This window comes from Grus americana, chromosome 12 (genome assembly GCF_028858705.1).
Source record: "Grus americana isolate bGruAme1 chromosome 12, bGruAme1.mat, whole genome shotgun sequence".
Taxonomy (NCBI): Eukaryota; Metazoa; Chordata; class Aves; order Gruiformes; family Gruidae; genus Grus; species Grus americana.
This window is the reverse complement of record NC_072863.1, coordinates 2,914,292-2,939,753: the sequence shown is the minus strand read 5'-3', so window position 1 is coordinate 2,939,753 and position 25,462 is coordinate 2,914,292. Positions and strand designations below refer to the sequence as shown.

Here is a 25,462-nt window from a genome sequence, read left to right as displayed (position 1 = left end):
CTTGACTTCAGAGCTAATGCTCCTTTCTAAATGATTCCTTTAATTTCTGTGCTAGAAATACAATATGAGCTTCATTCTGAACAAACTTAATTACTTCAGGTCAAATAATAGAAGACTTATGTATAGTAAAACTGAAATTTTACTGTTTTGTAGAGCAGAATTAATGGTAGCTATACTTATGTTGCACATTCAAGATTACATTAGCATTTAAAATGTTAATGGATTTGGGATTCCTTCCAAAATAGATGCATATTGACTTTTTTTTTAATACATCAGACTAGTTTAACTGAGAGGTTAAAAGCACTTGCAATATTATACTAAAATATTAAGATATGTAGGTCACAATATTCTTTGCATTTATTTTTCTCCAATACATAGCAATGCACCAGGGATCTCATTAAAAAACCCCACAACTTCCAGGACTAACATTTGTAGAATTCTGATCTTTTTTTCTTGGAAAATAAATAATAGCTACAGTGATATTCTTTCTACGTCCTCCATAAGCAAGGTGACATGTTAAAAGTGTTTTTTCTTAGAGTTTAAAAAACTCTTAAAAAAATTAGTAGCTGCATTCTATTTCCCCTCTGTAAAATGATAAAATACAGGAATTACAAAACTAGTCCCAGCAGCAGTATTACACACAAGCTAGCTTCTGCACTATCCAGAACATCCTACCTTTCAAAGGTACAGAATGCCTTCATAACTCTGATAAAGTAAAACAGCGTTCTTTTGAATATTCATAAAAAGAAAAGGTCAGTAGGACTTGTGCTAACCCACACTATATTCATAATTTTAGTTTGTAATTCTGAAAGAAAAAAATTCCAGTACTACTGAAAATTGCAGATACCATAAAGTATGTTTTATGACAAGTCTTGAGGACAGTTAACTAACACATAAAAATACTAATACATGTAAAATATTTAGTTCATTAACTTAGTTCAATAAAACAGCATGAGTTAAGTCAACTACTGAAAAGAAACAGAGACCCTGTAGCAGAGCAGCTTGGAGGAGAACTTAAAATCTTGTGGTGTTTGCCAGCAAATGCCATTTCCCAATATAACACTGCAGTAAAGATCTACTGCAATCTTTGAAAGGTGGATACGACAAAATGATATTTAAAAGTATATTGCTTGTGTACATAAGATCAAACACTCTTCTGGAATTCACACATTAAAAAACAAGATTGCTTTGAAATCAGGCAAATATACACCAGTAAATACACTACAGTAACTTATTTTACTTGGTTTAATTAAGGTAATCTATATTTAGAAAACAGTGAACAGATGTTTGGTAACAACATGTTCTTTAGCAAACGCAAGCAAAATAAGATTGAGGGGCTGAAAGCTGAAGTCTGCAAAGTTCGAACTGAAAATAACACCCACATTTTTAATGGCAGTTGCTGAATCACAGAATAACTCAGGTGGAAGGGACCTCTGGAGGTTATCTAGTCCAACCACCTGCTCAGAGGAGAACTAATTTAAAAGTTAGACCAGGTACAGAAAACTACTAAGAAACAACAATTTCTATCAATTGCAGTACAAACTGGATAGCTTTAAAAAACCCATATGCTTCATCCTAAACACAAAATATTTGACTAAACCTAGGGTAAAAATCTGTGATATGGTCTCTGAATTTATCTCAGACATTTGCAATGCTCCGATCTAACATGCTTTTTTTGCACGTTATCATCAACACATTTTGATGGGACATTGCACCTCAAAATCAGGATGTTTCTGCATAATGTTATTCTTTTATAGTTTCCCTACTTATTTTAGTGAAGGTGAGATCGTGAGGGATAAGAAAACTTAGCAGAATAAAGTACATTCCCAAGCATAAATGAACAGGTATAAAACTTGTCTAAAACTAGAGAATAAAGATCAATGTTCTTATAACCAGTATGAGAATATACCATTTACGGATCAGCAAGTGACTGCTTATTCATTGTAGCCTTTACATGTGATGTAAATAATAGTATCCAACATTGCTGTTCATCTGTTAGGTTTAAATGTTGAATGAGGATTTCATCTGCACACTCACACAGAGAAAGAATATGACCTAAAAGCTAAAAAATCTATTTCTTTATCATATCTAAGAGTATGTCACTCAGATACATACAGTACATCCTAGTGAGAAGATTCATAAGCAGAGTCTGTATCAAACTAAAGTTACACAGTAATGTGCCCTTTTTAGAAGAAAGTTCACTTTGAGCGGCAGCTAGAAGGTATGCACACAAAGCACGTTAATTTTGCACAAAATAAGTCTTTAAGTGAGGAATGTTTTCAACCTGATGTGCCAAATGCATAGCCTTGACTGCTACTTTCACACTGACTAAATTAAATATATAAAATTTATTTATAAAACAAGGGGTATCTGAAAGGATCTGAGATCTAGGTTGCTATTAGTTATGCCTTTCAATTCATATTTTAGCCTACAGTTAAGACTGCAATTCTGGTTTAGGTGAGACATTTCTGCTTTCACACATTAAGATCAATTTTCCTTGGGTTTAGTAACAGCAAAACTGTCTCCCTATGAATGATTTCATTTTATCTACTCTTTCTGGTACTAAGTTTAGCATATTGTAAAAAGATCTTAGTAGATGACTATCAAAGAACCCAGATCTGACAATAAGATAAGGAAAAGACAAAACTTGATTTGGAACCAACCTGAAGAACTAACTAAACATTTTTCATCTTGGAATGTCTTGGAGTTTATGCTAAAAGACAGATTGTTTTTAAGTTGTCAAAAGGAGGAGAGCTTTGGGAGTGGAGTTGAAAAATTGTAAAAAAAAAGAACGAAACTATTGCTGGCAGAGGAGGACTGAATTTCATCTGCCAAAAGCAGTGAAAAGAACAACAGAAATGGAGACAGAAATTAAAAATTATACTATTTTCACCTAGACCACAGGGGAAAAAAATCCAACTCGCTCCAAGTGCAATATCGGCTGAAGGGTGGAATTAGAATCTGAACTTTTTATACTGTAGAGAAGTTCATTTTGCTTAGTCTGTAAATCAAAAATAGCCTAGTACTATAAACACCTTGTAAGAGAAAGCTTAATAAAGATACATAAATAAATGCCTACATAGGAATTTTTAAACCAAGAAAAGAGAAAAAGGATCTATGTATTTTTGCAGTGCAAAACAAAAAGGACAAAATTTCTAAAAGGAATAAAGCTGAATATTATAAATTAAAGATAATAGTGTAAAATACAAAGACTGATCTTTATCAGCCTTAGTTCTTTTTTCAAAGAACTAAAATTAAATTGAAGAGGGGAAAAAAAATTTGCAGAATGCTACTACTCCAGGAAGCCTTTTAAATTAAATGATTGGTCTACTATGAGGTTCCATGGAAAACCGTGCCAGCACAGGACAGAGGCAGGCAGTGGAGCCCTGTATACCAGAGGTAGGGCCAGTTCAAGGTGCTTACAAAACTACAGCTTTAGCTTTTGAGCTTTCTTCTTGCTTTCCCTCCTACAAAACTTTCATCTTTCTCGTTTGCTTCATTCCAAGGCCTGTTCTCTAGCCTCTCCGTGTATTCCAATAACACCCGTTTGTCTCATCAATATTTTATCCACTTAGAAGAGGAGAAGCTCACTGTAAATATTTGTAAAATGAATTTCCACTCAGTCTTCCTGTACCTGTGTGTCACCTCTTCTCTTACTCCAGGGGAAGACGCTGTCAGAGACTATTATTATTTGTATACTATGTAGTACTACAGAACCAGATAAATTAATTTTATGTACCTGTGGACTGTACTACATTAAGTAATGAATGTCAGTGATGATAAGACTACTGCCCTTATTTGTTCCATATTTGGTTTATTTAATGTCATGAATGTTATTTCATGTTAAGCACTAAACATCTTTCATGTACCTGGCTCTCCTTTAAGTGAAGAGGCCACAGTACAGGCTCTGGATATATTCGTATGTATTGTAAGAACTTATGCCTGAAAGTTTTTTGATCATTCATATTTTAACCTGTAATAAACTGTTAGCAGTAGTTAAGCTGTTTTCCACTGTGGTTTTATTATTTTGTTTAACACTTGCGTGGTGGTAGATAACCTAATATGAAATTGTCTATTTAAAAGCAAAGTGGATTATTTTTAACTTCACACTGTTCTTCAATCTATCCAGGCACATGAGGATAATCAAAGTCCAAAAAATCTTCCCATCATTCCCAGAGAAAGAGAACGTGCAAAGAACAGAGAGGTAATACTAAAACAAATTTTCTGGTGAAGTAAAAGCTTGTTTTTACCATTGCAATTTTTAAGCAACAGTATGAAGAGGACTCAGAGCGGAAGATAACCACTCCTACCTGTTGCACAATAGTTGTTAGTTCCAGGCACAGTTGAACAATGTTGTTTTTCAGCAGTGAGTATTCTGTCACGCTGACAAATGGAGACCTGTGACAAAGGATAGGTTTATACAGCATTAAGGATTATAACTGCTGTTTGCAGTGTAAGAAGTTGTTAAACAGATTTATGGTCAGTAAATTTGTTCTCACAGAGGCAAATATAATCAGGTTGGCTAATTGTTCTATGGTTTAATCAAGAAGAAAGTCCTGAATTAATGATTATAGTTTCCAATAGCACAGTCTTACTGGTTTTTTGAGTCTTCAGAGACATTTAGAAGATATACGTAATACAGAGATCAGTTCTACACCACAGAAACGTGAATCACCTAATCATGACAATCTCCATCAGCAAATTACACAACTTTTGTAAAATATGTCTTTGAAATGAGAATGGCAAGGAGGATATAAACTGGATTTTGGCCAGAACATCAGAAGTTATTGGTCTTGTAGAAAGTAGAGATAGGAGGTTCCAAATCATTGTTAGTCTAGATTTCCTTTGTACAGCTCATTAAAAAGACAACATTTCTAGTATGACATCACTTCAGCAGCAGTTAGCACCTTAATTCAGACAGCAAAGTAGCATTTACTTAGTCACTAAGAGCTTCCCGCACACTCTAATTTTCTTCAGGCTTTCCAAATTCCAGCTGAATATGACCCCATTTGAATTTATAAGAACTGACAAGGTCATAGCCTGAGAGAATATAACTGCTGGCATTAGGTTAGGAAGATGTCACCAGGATTATACAAATCCTGTAAAGGAGGGTGATTCACTCTCACTGTGATTTCTAAGGTGCCACTTATACATTCAAGAGCATTCAGATTCAAGATAAAGCTATCTGTTGCTATAACTCCGAAGAAAGAGAAACAAAACATAAATACTCCGATGCTATTTTATGTTTTGGTTTCTGTCTTTCCACAGTCAAAATTTTAACTACATTTATTCAGAGAGATACTTTTAATCAAATTCTCAATTTGTAAATGAAAACCAAAACAAACACACACACCCCGCCCCCCCCAAACACAACAATGGTTGATTGTTGAGCATTAACCAATACCACAACTGGACTTAATACATCAATCCTAGTTTTGATAAACAAATCTAATAAGAATTTAATTCTCAGACTAAGCAGGAACTGTAATTTATTTATTTCAAATATTCTTAATTGAGTTACTCAACTCCAGCTTTTTTGAGTCTTTTTCATGGCTGAAGGACAGTTCAAACTCCACAATCTTTTCTTCCTTACCCTTCTTTCTGAAATTACTGATGATGTTACCATTTGTGGCAGTGAGATGACAACTTGGAATAGCACAAAAGCATTCATTTTGCACAAAATACTATCAGACTGAAAAGAATCTGAAAAAGTAACTAGAGAAAACTTTAACACCCTCCTGATAGAAAAAGGGTACTACATTTCACCTCTGATATTTGAGAAATTTGCAACCCCGAATTTAGAGCTAGAATTCCAGAACTGCCATTTCAGTATTAGAATAAAAAACTACAGGAGAAAAAGGAAAGAACAAATAGAAAACAACCCATAGAATTATTCTCATGCATAAAGGATCAAGAAATAGTAAATTACCTGTCCAGCCAGGCTAGTAAGTTCTTGGCAGCACCAATCAGGTCAACTACAGAGGTAAGAAAATCATTTGGCAGTCGTCTGGAGGCCCTGCCATCATAATGGCCACTCCTCCTTCTACCCGTTATAAAGTTCTGAAGATTTTTGGCTGAGGCATTGAGCTTGTGAGACAGAGTTCTCAGGTTTTCAGTCTCCAAACCATAATTCTGAGGGGAAAGAAGAAGATATACAATTAAGTGAAATAGTGTGTTGCAGCTAGGTGAACAAAACTGTGAGGTTAAACATTCTGAATGCTATTGGCTGAAAGGACAGGATAGTTATGGACGCCTGGTGTTAGACCTAAGCAGCAGGCTACTTTGTTTAGAACATACAGGATGCATCCATCTTGTTAGCACAACCACCTCTGCTGTCATCAACACTCACAATGCTAGAGTCCCCAAATCCATCAGTCCAACTAAGGCACTGAGAGGCAGGCAAAAAGAATCCCCATATGCTGGTTCTCAAGGTCTTTCCCATTTTTCAAAAAGTGAAGATGAGTCAGTCCACCATCCCCTACCTGCTGCGGTTCAGGGTTAACTAGCCATTTGGGATATTTGTTACCTCTGAGAGCAGGTCTTTAGCCGTCCCACTGCACTGGATCTCACTCACTCAGATTTGTGTTAGTCCTTCCACTAGCTTGTAATAACTTAGCCTTAGCAGAACTTCTCTTTCACTTACACTGTGAATAAGGTCTAAAATTTTATATGGCCTTGGTGACAGGCTTTTACAGGAAAATTCCTTCCTGAACCCCGCTGTTGTTGGTAAGCAGCTGTCCCATATGTGATGTAATGTGGGAACAGTCAAATCAGGTCAGAGCAAAGACGTAGTACTTCTGTTCCAATGACTGCATGAGGAAGAATCTGAGCACAGAGCAGACATGTAGTAACAGCTGTTAGTGGTTCAGAGACTTCAGACAGTGACAGTGTCTTCATATTTAACAGTTCTTAATGGATTTTCTTCAATTGTTCTAATTCTGATGGGGGGGGGGAGTGGTTTGAATCTAAGTAAAGTTTTCCACACACAAGTCCCTTTTCCCATTATCCACGTCTCTCTCCTTTTTCTCACCAAGCCAATTCCTTGCTTAGACCCAGGTAATAAGCTCATATACATGAAATAATTCACTCAAATTCACACAGAAAGTCTCAAACAGACTGAATTGAACCCAGATTTCTTGCTGCCACAACAGGATATAGCATATGAAAGAATTTAATGAGGATTTAAACAAAAATCAACTGTCAAGAGTATGAATTGTTGGACCACTGTTAATTTCAACTATGTATATGTTACAGAGGATGAGTGATCATGAATATCACGTGCTAAGTTTTCTGCCTAAACATCTGCCTCAAAACAGAGGATAAAGAACCACAAACACTACACAATGTGTTGACTAATAAGTTTCTGAAACAGAACTGTACAGAAGTCAAACAATGAACTTGACCAAGCATTTGTTTGTAGTTTGAACTACTTACAGCTGGTTGTTAGGACCATGCCTTCTCCACCAGCCATTCTCCCTCTCAAAGTTGACTCTAAAAAATAAACCAAGCCCCCTGCCTCCAGCTTAGAGGGCAGCCTACAAGGAATGGAAACACTTTGCTGTCTTGGTTTATTGCAAAGAACTTAGATTTTAAAATAATTTTAGATACCAGTGACAAAATTTGTTTCATTGTTATATATGTATCATGCCTAAAGCATCACAATCAGTCAATGAGGTTTGGAAGCATCCAGTTTGAGATTGAATAGTGAAACAAATGAAAGTTACATTGGTTTAGCTACAGATGCGAACAATTCTCTTCATCTTTTTTCCAGAACAAATACTGTACAGTTAGCAACAGCATCACTAAAGGAATTCATTCTACTTTGGAAAAGTTAAAGTCAAAAAGAAAGTTGTATTTGATATTAGTATGCCATCTGTTTAATATTTGCAGCTAATCTTTCTTTTATTAAAGCACCAAAGGAATTCCCTCCCCTGGTCTATTTTCTCTCAACTTCTACTCATGCCAAGATGATGAGTAAGTGGATGCATTGGGATGCCTTTACCAGCTAGCAACCAGCTAGGCAGCGCCCAGTTTCCCCTCAGACAGAGTTTGATTTTCCACGATCAACAACACATTACAAGGATGATAAACCAGATCCTCCTGGTTTTATTTCCAAGTCCAACCTTGCTTATCCCTGTGGAAACAAGCAGAAAATGTTTCTCCCAATAATTCATTAGTGCATAAAAACTCTGGAAACCTGTCAGTTTACTTACAAGAAAAGTCAAGCAGGAAAGGAAATAGTGAATCTATAAAAGTCAGTACACTTTTACCAGAGAATAAATGCTGGAATTTTGAAGAAAACATGCTAGATACTAGTGGTGTAATCAACTGGAGCTATCTCAAGTCATTAGAAAACACAGAGAATTGAACAAAAAAATGTGTTTGAGGAAATCTACCTAGTGAGAAAGTTCTTTGTTTTATCTTAAAGTCTATTAATAAACATGACAATGGTAACCTCAATTAATATCAATATAAAATTTAAAATATAAAAACCAATAGATAATATACGTAGATAATCAGGAGATGAAAGGAAATTTTTCAGCACAGTAAAAGTGCTGATGCAAGTCAGTGGGTTAGCTGAGACTTAGCAAGACAGTAGAGGGGAAAAGATAAAAATATTACAAAAATGACAGTAAATCAATATCTCTGTAGAAGACAGAGACATTGTATTGCTCTAAATTTAAGCTTGCCTCAAATCCAAGATCTTCATTTTTTAAATGAAACATCCGTAACCAACTATAAATTGGGAAAAAGAGTGGTTAAAAATAATCCCTGAAAGTATCGCCTCCAAGCACCTCATCCTAATTTACTGCACCGCAGCTCACCTCGTGTCAGCTGCACGCATTTCTCTCTCCACAGCCGCCTTCCCCACGATCTGTTTGCCAAGCTGAAGCTCTGATGCCACGAAGCCCCAGAAGAAAACTGTTGAAGGAAGCTATGGCCCCTTGTGGGCTTTCCTAGTCAGCAACCAAGGTGATGGGATATCATAGAATCATAGAATGGTTTGGGTTGGAAGGCACCTTAAAGATCATCTAGTTCCAACCCCCCTGCTGTGGGCACGGACACCCTCCACTAGATATCAAGGAGATTGTTCCAGAGGAGCAAAGAGCAAACCAGTGGGTACACACACAAATTTGAACCGCATCGATTATGATTCAGTGAATGTGCTTGAAAACACAGATGGAAGAGTTGCAGTTTATGATAATGAGTGAGTAGGTGGGTAGCCTTGTTCTGTATACATGACACAAAGTATCCAGATCTCTCCTGATTCCTGTAGGCATCTCATCTGCATGATGCTAACTGAGATAATGATTTAGTCTGGCAGGTTTAAGACTATCACAGCTACCATATCAGAGCTCAGTTTTCACAGCCATATATTCTGCTCTCACTGCGTTAAATATATACTGTTATTGTGAGACACACCATAGGAATGATGCTCCTGGGCCTGTAGAATTCTATCTCCTGGCAGGTGATTTCTTTTCTTGCACAGTAAATCCTAGATATAATTTCTGGTTTAAAAAGAAAAACACCTCTAAAAGAGACAAGAGGGTGCCATTAGCATAGGCAGGATTATTTTTCATACCAAGAGTAGGAAAAAAACCCCCCAAGGTGTTCTCCATCCCCTGGTTTTGTTTCATGATGCTTAAGGTTGTTGCATAATCATTTTTATCAAATTACTTTATTAGTGAAAATGAACATAAAGGTTTAGAGAACGTATACTGACTATTAAAGCAACCCCAAACGCCGTTTGTTTAGAAGAACTACACAGCCATACAGTTTGTCAAATTATCAGAAATCTGGATCATGAAACTGCTTAGTAGACTCAAGCCGACTACACTCCATTTCAGTCAAACGGGCCTGACAGGTATATTGCAGAAAGGGGAACTGCTGGAAGAAAGGGCCAGAGTAGCAGCAAATCTGGAACAAAGAAAGATGTGACTAGTAAATCTATTAAATGTTTACTTAAGCTTCTTCACATAAAAGCATTATTGAAGCAGTAAGAAATTCTGTATATCCACTGAGTATAATATGTGATAGCACTATTACCTGCACACACATAAAAAAGAGTTACACAGAGATTATTTGATTTGTTCAGTGACAGAGCAATTCAGTAGTATATTTTCGGTTGGAGCTCAGCAGTTCCTGATGCCCTATTCAATGAGAGGAGATGGAAAGAAGGATTTCAAGAGATAGAAATTAAACACAAATGTGAGATCAGAGCCAGAAAAGCTTATTATAGAAGAATATCATTAGTAATAATGCCAAGATGAAGCTATGCTTAAAGTGACACTGGTTAGCAAGATGTACAACTGGCTCAGGTTTAAGGCTAACTCTGCTTGCTGTCTGTAAAACACAGTTTTCAATTTTAGCAATTTCATTCTTTAATTCTGCAATTTTCAAACTATCAGAGAGGATTCCTGCCAGCCCCTTAGTTCTCCTCTGCTGTTCAGTTTGAGATGCCTGTTCAGTCTTCCTAGTGATTAAGGTTATTGTAGGGTGGCAAGAAGGAAGAGACAGGACCGATCACCTCCAGGGCTTTCGCAGTTTTGGTGGTGTTTTGTTTTTTTTTTTTTTTTTTTTTTTTTAAGTACAGGAAAAACAGGTGGCTGTTGTCATAAGTGCTAAAATTCAGAAGACAGGAGAGAATACCAGGTTTTCTTAACAACTTGAAATAGACTGATGTTTTTCTAGTGCAGAGCAGAAGACATGATGTAAGAGATACCTTGTTGAATATTCCATACAGTTAAAAATGCATACTGGAAATTGAAAAATAGGAAATCTGCATCCAAACAGGTATTTCTTCCTTTTTATGTCATAAATCCAAACTGCAGAAATAGCTAAATACATTATGACAATGAACCCTCCTGCTCCCTGCCTGTATCACAATTCCAGCTAAGAACTTTGCTTGCTTTGTACCTACGTTCTGGTGTGAAGTTCCATTTTTAAAAGATAGTAGGAAAATTCAGTAAATTTTTTATCCGTCTGACAATATAACACCTGTGGGTTTTACATATTCAAAGAAGTGGAATGAAAAAATCTTCAGGTATGGCTTAGGGTGTTTTCGTATCTTATTGCATGTATGTAATAACACAAATTCATATTTTATTTGTGAAAATTCTAGCTACTAAGATAAAATAGGCCAAACTGTTGTAGCAAACACTAAGATAAAAAATATCAAGTATAATGGGAAAAAGTGATAAGCGCTAATCAATTTTTTGCAAACACTAACACCTGAAGATCAAACGTAGAGCAAGAAATACCTGCACGGTAAGAAGAATTTATTTCTTTCTTGGGAAAAAAAAAGGTTAGAATTATATACTTAAAGGTACTAATATAATGAAATTGTTTTGCTATGGTGTGACATACAGAGTTAAAAAAATGGATGCACACTGAAATTTAGGTGACACAGATTATAATTTTAGCTAATTTATATTGCTTTTTAGCTAGTTTATATTGCTTAAGTAATGACTTTAACTTACCTTAAAACCAGATTTATTTCTAATTATAGTAGTTTTTCTTGATGTTGTCATTCATGTAAGTAGTTGGTATAATATGTGCATAAATATGTATAAACACATGGAGGCATATACAGCTTTTTCTGTAGGTGATATTTTGAGAATGTTAATTTTCACCGAACTGTAAGATTCGGAGAAATAAAAGTGCAGAGCAGTGGATCTGACTGAGGAGATGAAAGGAAACAACCCTGACTGAAAATCAAGTATCTTACATGAAATTCACCACATTAAGGCATTTAAAATACCACAGCCTAAATATTGTGCTACACTCCCATTTTCATGTTTCATGCATAAACTTAAAGAACCCCTACAATTTATCAGTCCAGTCCTACCACAGCTGGAGCCCTCAGTCTCAGACAACAGCTCAGGACCAGTAGCGACCACAGGGCAGATGTGCCCCTACCACACGAACGTGCACAGCACAGCAGGCTGCTGCTCCCCACTCTCCACCCCAGCCCACCCTGAAAGCAGCACATCTGGGCTAATGGCACACTCCAATCCCCCGCAGGGCTCAGTTTCCCGGTTGCTTTAAGCTGACATATTTGTGAACTGCCAGAGGAAGATGCTGCCATGGCCTCTTCCCAAGTCCCAGCACCATTGTATAGAGAGCAGGATTAGGAAATCAATTTAAAAGCTCAAACTGCAGGCACATCTTCCCCACTACAGGCTGGTTTTCAACCCATTCTCAGATTATAAATGAATTGACTTAAAGTTATTGTGGATTTCCAACATCTGAGGCAGGTCTGTGGGGAGGCTCTGCCCCTCCTCTGCTGGGAAAGCAGGTCTGGTCCCTTCCAGGCTGCCTGCTCACCTCTGCCAGCCCTCCTGCTCCCCGTGGACACACTCACATGTTCTCGGTACAACAGCATGAGACCTCTCCCCACCTGTCTCCCTGGGGCACGGATGCAGCGCAGGGCTCTGAGATGACTAGGAGAGAAAATTCCCCAAAGCAGCTCTGGGCTTTTGGAATCTCCTTTGGGAAAAACCACGACATGCCAGCTGGGATCCCACAACTCCCTGTTGCCTGCATCACTGTGTGCACTGCTCCTGCAAAGGCTGTAGCTTCGCAATGAAAATTACAGTGTTTGCAACAGCATACAGTCATTTAGCACTTCATGAATAAGAACAGGCAAATAAAGCCTGTTTAATAAAAGCAAAAATACAAAATAATGATTTTAGCTTAAGCCATTCTGACACTTAAATAGAATGAAAACCATCAAAGCAGGTTTTTTTCTTTTTGGAGGTATGTTTTTAAAGATTAAAGGCCTAACAGAAAACAGAGTAGAAACTTTATTCTAAAATACTCGTCTCTAAACATTTCTTTGATTTCTTCAGGAAGACCTGCTATAATTTTGTGGTGATATTTTTATGATACAACTTCAAACTGAAGTTATCAAAATAGTATGAAGTCAAAGTACATGAAGCATTGCATTTCAGTTAGGTGTATCATTTTTTCCTCTTTAAAAAGAATTTACAAGCTGAATATCCTTTATATGAATAGCAATTTGAAGGAGGTAAAATAGATCTTTCATGTAAATCAAAGGTCCTTCTTTTGAAATTATCTGAACAAGTAAACAAGTTTTACAATACCATTTAAAATGCTAAATTAAAAGTATGTATTCAACTCTGGTTCGACAGAATATGACCTACTTTAAGCATTTATTACAGATTTCAGATAAAGTGCTAAAAGATCTAGATTGGTATTCTATGTGAACAGACGTGACATAAATTGAGCTAAAAGAATAAATTATACCTTGTAATTAGTGTATTATATTTGGCAGTGTTAAAGTTCTGCTGGAGTGGGATGCAGAGAGAAAAAAATATTACCTGACTTGCAGTCTGCTAATAGTTACAGCTTTGGCATAACTAGTGCTTACTTTTTGTTTAGAATCACAGAATGGCCTGGCCCAGAAAGGACCTTTTAAAGATCATCTAGTCCAACGCCTCTGCCATGGGCAGGGACATCTTTCACCTGGTCAGGTTGCTCAAAGCCCCATCCAGCCTGACCTCGGACACTTCCAATGACAAGGCATCCACAGCTTCTCTGGGCAACCTGTGCCAGTGTCTCACCACTCTCAGCATAAAAAATTTCTTCCTTGCATCCAATCTAACTCTACCCTCTTTCAGTTAAAAACCGTTACCTCTTGTCCTGTCACTACAGACCCTGGTAAAAAGTCTTCATCTTTCTTACAAGCCCCTTCAGGTACCAGAACATGCTGTAAGGTCTCCCCAGAGCCTTCTCTTCTCCAGGCTGAACAACCCCAACTCTCTCAGCCTGTCTTCACAGGAGAGGTGCTCCAGCCCCTGATCATCTTCATGGCCTTCTCTGGACTCGCTTCCATAGCTCCATGTCCTTCTTGTCCAAAGGACCCCAGAGCTGGATGCAGTACTGCAGGGAGTGGGTGTCTCACGAGAGAGGAGTAGAGGGGCGTCTCAAGGTCTCTCTGGACAGCATCCCTTCCCTCTAGCATATGAACTACACCATTCAGCTTGAGGTCATCTGCAAACGTGCTGAGGGTGCACTCAATCCCACTGGACTCAGTAATTGAGGTCTTTTCCAGCCTAAATGATTCTGTGATTCTATGTCATTATTAAACATTATTGGTCCCAGTACAGACCCTTGAAGGACATCACTTGTTACCGGTTTCCATTTGTACATTGAACCACTGACTGTAACTATTTGGATGTGGCTAACCAGCCAATTCCTTAACCATCTAATAGGCCACCCATCAATTCCATGTCTCTCCAACCTTTACCTAAGACCAGTCTTGTATGATGCCTAAAAATATCCTCCATTTAAAACCAGCTAGCAAAATCCATTAGTGACCATATGAATCCAGTATACAAGTTCAGGTCTAGAAGCTGGAACCTAAAACTTAACACATATGCAGAATGGTAAAAATAGGACAATGATTATAATAAAATGTAAGTTTTGATAACACTTATTGAAAAGTTAAACAAAATAAAGAAACCGTGTAAGTTTTATTAAGAAAACCGTGTGTCAGATGTAGTTCAGTGTCAGACTTGTCACTGCACAGTAGTGTTTTAATTGGGTAACGCTCATAATCACATACTCTGTGAGCAGAAGAGGCATCTGAACAAGAGGGAATTCAACCCAACATGACCTAAATCTCAGCATGTCTTATCAGAAACCCCTACTTCTCCATGGTTTAACTTATCTGTCTGTAGTAAATGTCTAGTGGAATTACTATCATAATGGCCATTGCAGTTACTTTATAACAAGGAGATACTGTGCTGCACACTGAACTATGTTAACAAACAAAATTATACCTATTTGGATATTAATCAGGATCAATTTCCCAAATTACAAAAGCAGTCTAGCTTACTAAATAAATTTGCTTTGCTCTGCATTAGGGAAAGGAAGAGAATAGAGGGCACATCTGGATATGTGCTACTGTAACTAAAATATTCAATAATTTATGTATTTTAAAAATTATATAAAATCCTAGTCTCTGTTGTTTTGCAAAGTACACATGTATTAAGAAAATACCTTCCATCTTAATGGCTGGGGACTGCAGTTCAAGTAAAACATTGCCCAAATTTGTTTCAGCTTTTTCTTTAAAAGCTCTTCTCATTCTAAATCAGTAAATTAGGAACACTATATAATAAAAACAATCTTTCTTGCTATCTTTAATAACATTTGCCTATCAGTTTATTATGACAGTTAAACTGCAGTATTATAACCTAGTTTATGTGCACAGAACACAATGATATTTCATAAAAAGTATGCAATTTATTAATAACTATGTTAATATCATGTTAATATGCAACATCATAATACACATTAGAGTACATTATCTGAAACATCTCGATTTTTTCCTTTGTGTAGCTTTCCTCCCCCTAGTCCTCCCTTCCATTATAATTATCCTACCTTTCAGAGCAAATTGTGTCACAGTTCTTTCTGGTCTCCTGAGTCTATAATTTGGAACTTGTCACAGTGCTTCTAAGCACTTCACATACCTTCCTATTATCTTGTAAATAGATACATTAAGTAGATAGTGCTGAGATTAAATATTTTAACTTAAGAACTTGACATTTGCATTATATTTTTTACTTCCAGCAGAAGCTTTAGCATTTCCATTGTAATTGATGCATACAAATGTAATCAAGCATAATTAAGGTGCCTTGAAAAATTTTTATTGAAAAAGTCATGCGTTTCTGATTTCAGATAAGGACTAGAACATGATAGGCTTTCCTTTAAAAATTGGATTCAAAAAGACCATCAAGAGCTTCTGAAAAAGTTTTTTCAGAATGTGGTATTTAAATAAAATGTTAAATTTATGTTTAAGTGTTGAGAGTCAAATGACCTGACAGCTGGCAAGAGGAACTGAGGAAAAAGCAGAAGATGAGGTGACATTCCTGCAGACACCTCCTCTGAAAACATGAAAAAATATATGGCTAGACTGGACCTTGGCATGACTATGGATAAAAGATGATCGAGAGATGATCACAGACATAGTATGCAGATTTCTTGTTCATGGATCCCAGAAGGGTCACAAGACTTGACCCACTACATGCCAGGCTAAAATCGCACACTATACTAGTTTCTATTATTAAATAGTTAGGATGATCAAGAATTGACCAGTGCTCTTATCTCCTGCCTTAACGTTTTTTAAGTAGCTTTTACATTGTAGCTCTCGCTACAGATCTCTGACCAAACTGCATAAAGCCTTCTTGGTCTGCTTAATCCTAATGAAGTCAACTTGATTTAAATTCTGTAATATCCAAATACTCTATTGGGTAAGCTTGAATAAACTGGAACATCTTAATGTTTCTGTTTATGCATGTATACATATCTATGGAGAGAGACAGTAAGAATATTTTACTGTGGTACAAGTATGTAAAGCACAAAAAGTTATGAGAAAATTAAATTCATTACATGTAGCACAGGCATTTAAAATGTCCTACAACATTAAACAAATTGTATACACAAGTATCTCTGTCAAGCTAATCAGTGACAGAAGTGTGAATTTTCTTAAAATGCCTTTTAAAATTATATCCCACCACTCTATGAACCAGCACATCACGACACACCATCAACGTAATTTTTGGGTAAGATCTGTGAAAACATGGAATCTGCCATTCAATTATGTAGATTGCTTAATGCCATAATGATGTCAAGTACAAAGAACTTTATGCAAATAAAAAAATGCCTTGATCACAACATCTGGTCTCAGATGACTTGGGCCACTTCAACATACAGAAGCTTCACTCTGTAATACATCCAAATATATTTTTAAAGATCATACCACTCTCTGAGTCTGCTGGCCGTGTTCAAGGGATATCTTAATTTAATTTTCTCCCATTATTTTTTCTATTTTCTTCCTTCTATTTTCTCTACCCCTTGAAGAGATTTATTTATTTTTTAACTTCTAAAACCTTCTTATATTCTTCTTCACAGATTTAGATTACTCATTCAGCAAGTACTTGAATGTTTTTCTGGTTTTACATGGTCTAAATATCTATACCTTGCTATTTCTCTCATATATATATTTTTATAGTTCTGTTTAATAAATATTATTTAAAATTGTAGCCCAGACTGGAGGTGTGTAGCAGGGGCTATAGAATGATAGTAAGAAAGAATGATGTTTTATGATTTTTTTTAAACCATATGCAGTGAAAACAAACTTTTGTATTTTCTAGATGAAAATACATGATCTAGATGTAACAGGTATTTGTTATATTGAAATTGTCTGACATTACAAACAGAATAGGACTAATATATTGGGGGTCAGCTGGTTTAGATATTCTATGTTTTGCTTGGAATCACCCAGACCACCGAAACAATTATTTGTCTATTTTATGCCCATTCTCACAAAAGCTTTAAAAAAAGGAAACTTTTAAGAGAAGAAATTGCCTCTGGAAGGAGAACTGTCGTCTTATTTCAGTTGTAAAGTGGAGCATGGTCATTTGCACCTCTGAACCATCAACAGAGTTATTTCTGTGGGGGCAATGAACCATCAGATTCAGAAACAGGAGAGATTGATCCTAACCTGTGCTTAAAATAGCACTTGAGTTTCTCCAAAAAAGAATGCTTTTACTACTTTTCCTTTGAACTTCAGCAGCAGCCCTCTGAGCTCCCCGTAACTGTTCGCCCACTGTACATTTAATTCACATTTTCTGCTCAACTCTATCTTCATAAAGATTTTAGATCTAAACTCACTGGAAAATAATTTACATTTTAAAAAAGTCTTCATTTTAAAATGCATTTAATATTTTCTCATTTTTTGAGCAAAACCTTAATATTACAGCAGCATGAAATAACAAAACCTTTTCACAAACATACTAACGTAAAAGGGTGAATGTACTGCACCATCCATACACCATTTGTCCTCTGTCAAGCTGACATCTGTGCATATTTAATAGCTTCAATGTCAACTCTCAGAAAATATACCAGTAGGAAAATAAAGCTGTGGCAGCGTTTCTTTTCTCATACGCACAAAAGTAAGACCCAAGAGGATGAAGGAAGTTAGTTTATCTTGTGGCTTCTTTTCACATCACAAGATAAATTGTTTCCAATTACTTCAGTAATAAGTAAGGACTGATCTGCATATGGCTTCAATTAAAAACCATGTGTAAGCCAGACATCTGTGATGGCTTGACCTCTTCCATATGTGTATGAAAACAAGCTACGTGGAATACGCTGACCGGGGATACCGTGATAAACAAACAAAGCCAAAGGATCACCTAGTAGATATTACTTCCCAAAACATATTAGACCATGATCTGCTAACTTTTAAAAATTATTACCAAATATTGCCTGCATTAGTGAGTACCATTCCTGCAATTGTTTCCCAGCGCTCACCATGCTGCATGCCACTGCTGATACGTTATGTCTCTCTCAGAAATACTTAAGTTACACCCAAAATTCTTCTTTAGAACTCCAGGGAACTGCACTGGCTTTATTTCAAGGATAAAGATGCCTCAAGCCTTTACTATACCTTTCCAGTACTCTCTGCTCTTTATTCATGTGCTGCATCCTTCTCAGCAATATCTAATGAAGCCGTACATGTGTAGTACACTGTCCAATAACCACCCACCTTTATTATTTGTTACTAAAACCTTGTGACCAATTCAACTTTGCTGTTTATTTCAGAATAATCATGGTTTTGTGTAAGAACCAATTGTCCTATCACAGAAAGTCTCATTTTCTCAATTTTTAAAGTACCTCTTAAAATGAATTATAAGGCAGAAATGCAAGATTATAGAGGATTAGAGATTCAGTACATGACACAAAATTAGAATTTTAAACAGTGGTGAATTATTCAAAGTTCAGAGAATAAATGATGGGCTTGTCTTTTGTTAAATGTGGGTCGACACTGACCATTTCACTTAGGTCAGACATTTAGCTTAGGGTCTTGCAGAGTTGGTAGTTCCATGTAAAAGTTATATCAATTCAGGAAAGGTATATTACATTTATTGATAACAATTCAGAGAGAAGAATACAAAAATTAAATTAGTAACAAGATTCTTTTGAATGTGCATTAATGAGAATATGAAAAAAGTTCATTTATTTTTGTCATGAATTTGCTGAAGGCTGCTCAAGCAACTCACAGTCAACAACAATTACATGAATATGCATGTGCATACATATATATATATTTGCATGCATATGAATTTATCTATAACAATAACTGATCACAGATAATTACTCAGGAATTCAGGCAGCTTATAGCAGTTGACATTGTAATAGAGAGAGGTATGAAAAAAAACTTACTGGGAATTTATGAAAGAAATTGCTCCTTGCAATGAGAAAAGCAATTTTTCATAGGGAAAATGTTATCATTCTTAACTTACACTGACATACTCCCTGTATTTCCTTCGCACAGAAAATCTCTATGGTATAGTGCTTGTTACTAGTGCAATATAACACGCATTGCATCATTCAGTACACATTTCAAATCAGGATGCTAAAGAAAAAAAAAATTAACTATTGCTTTTTTCAGGGGAAAGATTTTGCAAGTGAAACACATGAGCAATAAATAAAATGTAATGCTTTCCTGTGGGAAAAAAGGATCTACAGCCTCAGAAAAAATTAAAAGTTAATTTTAAGTGTTCAGAATATTGTTTATACCTAATTATTTAAATACCATATAAGCAGTAATGCAATTATTTTTCATTAAAAGTCTAAGAATTACCAATGTATTTCACACGGACCATTACACAGACAACAATTTCTTTGATGTTTAAGACTGAACACACAAACAAATCAAGAAAATTTCTGTATATCACTGAGCTTTTGGGTTATTGTAAAGAAATTCACATTTTATGTTAGTGGAATAATACTTTTTTCATTTAATGGGGAAAAGTTAATTTCTTCCTGCAATAGTGTGTATTATTCTTCCTTTTTCTTCCTGTACCCTCTTTCATCTAATATACCTTCCCCCTACTATTTAATGTAATTACCTAGGTCTGAATCAATACTCCATTAGCTGGATCCAGTCAATGAACTGTCTGTCACTGCCTGCATATTCTAGTCCTCAGGTTTGCAGTGACGGCACACCACAAGCAGAAGTTCCTGCACTACTGGCAAACCAGTAGTCACGCACCAATATTTATACATGCTGCTTTAAAATCGCAATGTAAGGAATAACAAATTTTTCAGCGGTACTGAAAAGGACTGATATTCAATGGTCTGTGTCCTGCTCATTCCCACATCCCCTTCTCCACGACTCCCATGCCAATCTGCACAGGAGCAGAGGCTGATGGCACAACTCTGGGAGTCAGGAAGAGACACATCGGAGCTGGCTGCAGAGGCCACAGGCACAGACCTGTCCTTGGCCATATGGCTGATGCTGCTCCCCACAGATCAAGTGCATTTTCTCCCAGAAAGTCACTGGTCTAGGATACACCCCTCTAGTGACCTGCTGACTACCATGGCACATGCAGGAGTCCTTGTGGACCTTCTGTTCTGTCCAGTTCAGTTCGGCTAAAACTTGCAAAACTTATTACAGGTTCTACAGGGATGAACTGGTGCAGACGTGGGCAATGCAATCACAAAAAACCTGATCTGCTTTGAGAATTATTCATATTTGGATGTTTCTCACACCCATATATGTATGGCAATTCAAGCAGCTCTGGTAAAAAGATTTTTAATAAAGCATCCCAAGTCAAAGTTATCATTTAAATCCATTAGCCGGCTGAAATTGATATATTAAAATGTTTAATGTAATAGTATATGATTAGGTGTTATGTTGTAATACACCAAAAACACAAGCTAGTTTCTGATGGAAAGCATGAAAGCCCTTTGTGCTGCAAGTCATGATTTTAGAAAAACAACATTTTCCTTCAATATACCCTGCTTGAAATATTTCTGTGTTCACAGTAAAAGACAAGACAGGAAGAGATATCACTGAGCACTCCAGAATTTAGAACTCAAAATTACTGAGTTTAACTCTTGTACAAAAGGATGGTGTTTTAGTGGCATTTTTATGAAATCACAGCATACTCTCCAAGATCTGTATTTTTATGCTTTACTCAACGGAGCACTAACTTTTCAAAGTCTAATGATTAGAACAGGCCAACTATTTCCAGACATGTTTATCGCAGCAATGATCTGAAGTCAGCAGTAAGAATTATTTAACATGAAGCATATATCTGCAATGGTCTAATAAGTATGTATAACATGCAAGACAACAGCAGATAGAACTGAAAAGTTACCGGTATTGAAGCAGCACTTTTTTCACCACTGCTAGTTTTCCCCCTTCTTGTGCATGAAGAATTCAAACAAGAAGGATAAAGACTATCTAAGCCACGGACATGAGTCTTGTTTTTACAAGTCAGCACACACATGGACATCTGAGCACAGTAAATTAACGTGGATTTCCATCAGCAACCAGTAATTATGTTTTATGTCAGCCAATAAAGAGCAGAAGAATGATGAATTCCCACTGTCAGAGCTGTGCTACATTCAATCACAGAAAAGTTTTTATTGGTTCCAAAATTTAATGGATATACCAAAAATTTAACAAAGCAAACCTTAAATGAAGTCCACAAGATGTCTGAACTCGATTTATAAATTTGGCTAATGTTTCTGCACTGAAATCAGTGATATTTCCACAGCTCTCAAAAGGTAGGGTACTCACCCAAACTCTCCTGGCTAAGATTCTGTTATCTAAGCCACTTTTCATAAAAGTTTCTCTGTACTTAATTTTACTGTGTATGTTTACATGAATCTGGACATCTTGGCTGTACGGCTCTAAAAGTGCCAAACTGATACCCTCTTTTACACAAATGAAAGACACAGTTGCTTAGTGTCAAGCACCACATAACATAACACTTATGTGAACAGCACATTTACTAAAGACATTATATTCTGTAGCCTAGGGCATTCTATATAAAAGCAAGGACTCTTCAAAATAAGAGGCTGTGACAGCTGACCAGTTTGTATATGCTGTTTTGTGTGACAGCATTGCTACTAGTATTATATATTATTCGCTACAAAACCAGAGTAGTCTAAAAAGTTTAACCTGACTCCCACCAATTCCAACACTACAACTTAGAGCTTCATCCCTTCAAGGTGGTCAACACATGGCTCTTATTCCTGGACTTACAGTCTTGCAAAAAACTAAATGCCCGCTTTCCTCAAGGCCCTGTAAAAACAGAAATCCATTCTCAGCTCAAAGTTCCCCACAAATGTCATTCACAAATGGAAAAAAAAAGGTGCAAAGCACTGTTTTATCTCAGAGCTTAATGTTTGTGGAAGCATTGATAAGAATCATGAGATTTCTTTCTGTGGCAAGCTTTAATCAAATACAAATCTACGGTTATCAAAAGCAACGTAGAAATCTAGCAATGCGTTTTATCATGCAGGACACGAATATTACAAGCACCTTTCTTTTTAATTCCTTTAGTGTAGAAAGAAAAAGATGGAAAAGAAAACGCGAGACCTCTGCTGCACAGCTTATTCATGCGTCACTAGTGGGCTATTCCATACACTTCACATTGAAATTCTAGGGAAAGCAATAATTCATATAAATTAATTGGATATGTCAATTCTAATTAGTCCACAAAGGCTAGGTAAGTATCCTTAGGAGACCACAGGGTATCTCCACATTGCTGCAGACAAATCAAGTATCCAAACCTTGGCTAGTCTGTGGCTCGGGACAAGAGAGAGCTTACACAGAGCAATTCAGAATATTGGAGCAAGGCAGCAGGGGAACGAGGTTCAGAAGCAGAAGCCAGCCTTTCTGTTTTGCTGTCCGCTGGTTTTGGCAAACTAGACTACTATGGAATAAAGGATGCCTTCTGAAACACAAAGAAATCAAAGCAAAAGAAGCAATAAACATTCACTTAAGATCGTAACATGCAATGTTACGGCAGCTGGTTTCAACAGAAACAACCATGAAGTGAAATGGAGTGCTACTATATAGGTTTTTCTTCTATCACTGTGCAAGGAAAATGTCCACTGCTTTATCCCTAGTAGTAATTGTGATCACTAGCATCAGCCTTCAGGAAACCGAACATCCAGAAGGGCTGAAATCAAAAACATCGTCTTCCAGATCTAAGTCTCAAAAGAAATCTAAATGATGTCAGAAACAAATGTACCATTAACATCCCCTAAACCAGGGGTAGAAGAATATATACAAATTATAATGTATACCAACATTATTTGGATTGAATTTCAGCCAGTATATTCCCTCCTGCCCTGGTCTACAGCATTGGACACATGTAGTTTTTGAGCACCACATCATTAGCCTACCTATTCATTTGCATAAATTTTGCCTAGTGCATTGGCCTAATAAGTAGCAATACAATTTAATTGTATATATTATGGTCTGCTGTTCTCTACCAGTGATGACAGCAACTCATAATATGACAAGGGATAAAACATTCATTGACAGAACACCACTGAGTTTACTCAGACATATAACCAGACCTAAAATACAGTAAGGGATTATTATAAATAGATTATTTTATAAATTTATAAATGGAAATAAGTACATTTATTTTTCAGAAGCATGCAGTAGTTCCTGTAGTAGCCTATTCACCAGCCTAGCCTGCAATGGATTAGGATCCTCATGCTCCCTGCTACTTAAACAGATGCATTTTCAGAAGAAAATTACAAGCTTTGGAACAGATTTAACACTTTGAATAGAACATGTTTCTCCCTATTCTGTGAAAAAGAATTATGTGACAAGAAGTCTTTCAGCTATGTCAAAAGACAGAAAAAAAGTCTTTTTTCTCTCATTAGTCTGTTAACGTCTTGTTCTACAGGCAAGTGATGTACATAAATTCAGGGAATTAAAATAGGAGCCAATGTAGCAAATTTGTATTCTTCCTGATTTCTTTTTTTAAACATAAATCCAGCCTTAAGCAGGAAGAGTACAGAAATACTTATAGCCTGAAGCAATTTATCTGAAGTTTGATAGCCTAATACCACAAAGATTGGATGCATTACTTGTGGAAGAGAATTAGATGTGGTCTACTGGAATTCACCTGACCTGCAGTCCACTCGCTGCTACTCTCTTCCCCATTTGGGCTGTATGCAGCCAGCTGGAATTTGAGTAAAACCAGCCAACCTCCGTTCTTCTATTTCTACTATATACACCTCATCTTATGACCATAGTTCCCACACATATTGGAATACCTGATAGGACCATTTCCAATCTGCTCTTGACTGCATGATATGCAGACATCATAGAACCAGAGGGTTCCGTGCCTTCATCAGAGGTTTTGTGGCCTTGACCACTGAGGTACGGTTGCCAAACAAGACTGATAAATTCATAATGTTTTCAAAAGAGCCCAAAGCCTAAGTTTCTAGTGCAACTTAGCACACAAAACAAATTCCTTTGCCACTTAGGTTCTAAATTCCCTCTAAAGCAATCCTGTGCTTGGGTACCTCTGAAAATTTTACATGCTAAACGTTCATACTACCATTGGTGGTACTGCTACAGTATTCCAAAATATTCTTACTGTGCAAACAATAGTCTGGGAAAACATGTCCTACTATGGAACAATTTGCGTAGAGGTAGTGGTCCTCAAAGGGAAAACTGAGAAAACATCAAGAAAAATTACCCTCTACCTTGTTCTCTACTTATATCAACTCACATAGCTGCCTTTGCATCTGGTAAGGGAACACTGATTTCACAATGAAAATTTCATTTGCGGTAGGTAGTTAACACAAATAATATGTAATTACATTCAAGGTTCTCCTTGAATACCAGGTTAGCAAGACCTCGAATTTCTTACTTCTTACCAGTATGGCAAAGCTAATACATACGCACATGTGTAAAATACCTGTGAGCAAGAGTACTTTAGGCTACTGTGAACTGTTTGTACAAACTTATTTATCTTCCCTCAATGTCCTGATCCTAAAAGATTTTTAAAAAAGCAAAAATTGGCAACAGACTTTAAAATGAGGAAAACCAAGAGGCAATCCTTAGAATAGTTTATTTTATTATAGTAGTTTATATATTATCCAAATTGATAGATTTGAAAGGCTAAAAAAGAATGAAGAAGCTAATTAGACTAAGAAAAGATGATACATCCTTTCTAATATGTGGAATAATTAACTAACCCATTCAATAGTATTTATTCAATGGTTTGGCACAGATAATAAATAGCACTGGAGTGCCAGAAGTTGAACTTCTTTTCCAATTGAGATGAATAAAGCTCTCTGGATGCATATATGTTTGTATAGACAAAAATAACATATGTGCCAGGTTCCTCATCATACTGAGGAGATGGAATATCTCTTCATGTCTCGCTCAGAGAGATGGTGTTCTATTTCAAAGAAAGAAGATTTATTTCTTTCTATTTAAGCATCTATATATATATAAAATGAAGATTTCAGTCTAGAATAATTATCTTTGAATAACCTTTGAAATATGGGGGGAAAATCAGTATCTGACATACCGAAGGACTTGTTAAAAATTAAATTTGATTACATAGCAGGTAAAGTAAGAAAAAATACTTCCCAGTAA

General features: G+C 36.4%; 1 protein-coding gene across 1 annotated transcript in view; it reads right to left on the bottom strand.

Moving 5' to 3' along the window:
* The window catches only part of LOC129211951 (connector enhancer of kinase suppressor of ras 2-like), a 209,535-nt gene that overhangs the window by 108,101 nt on the left and 75,972 nt on the right, over positions 1-25,462 (bottom strand). Inside the window, exons 3-4 of the mRNA XM_054839775.1 lie at positions 5,930-6,132; positions 4,311-4,398 (exon numbers count right to left, since the gene is read on the bottom strand). Of these exons, the coding sequence (XP_054695750.1) occupies positions 4,311-4,398; positions 5,930-6,132 (291 nt within the window). The remainder of the gene's footprint in view (positions 1-4,310; positions 4,399-5,929; positions 6,133-25,462) is intronic.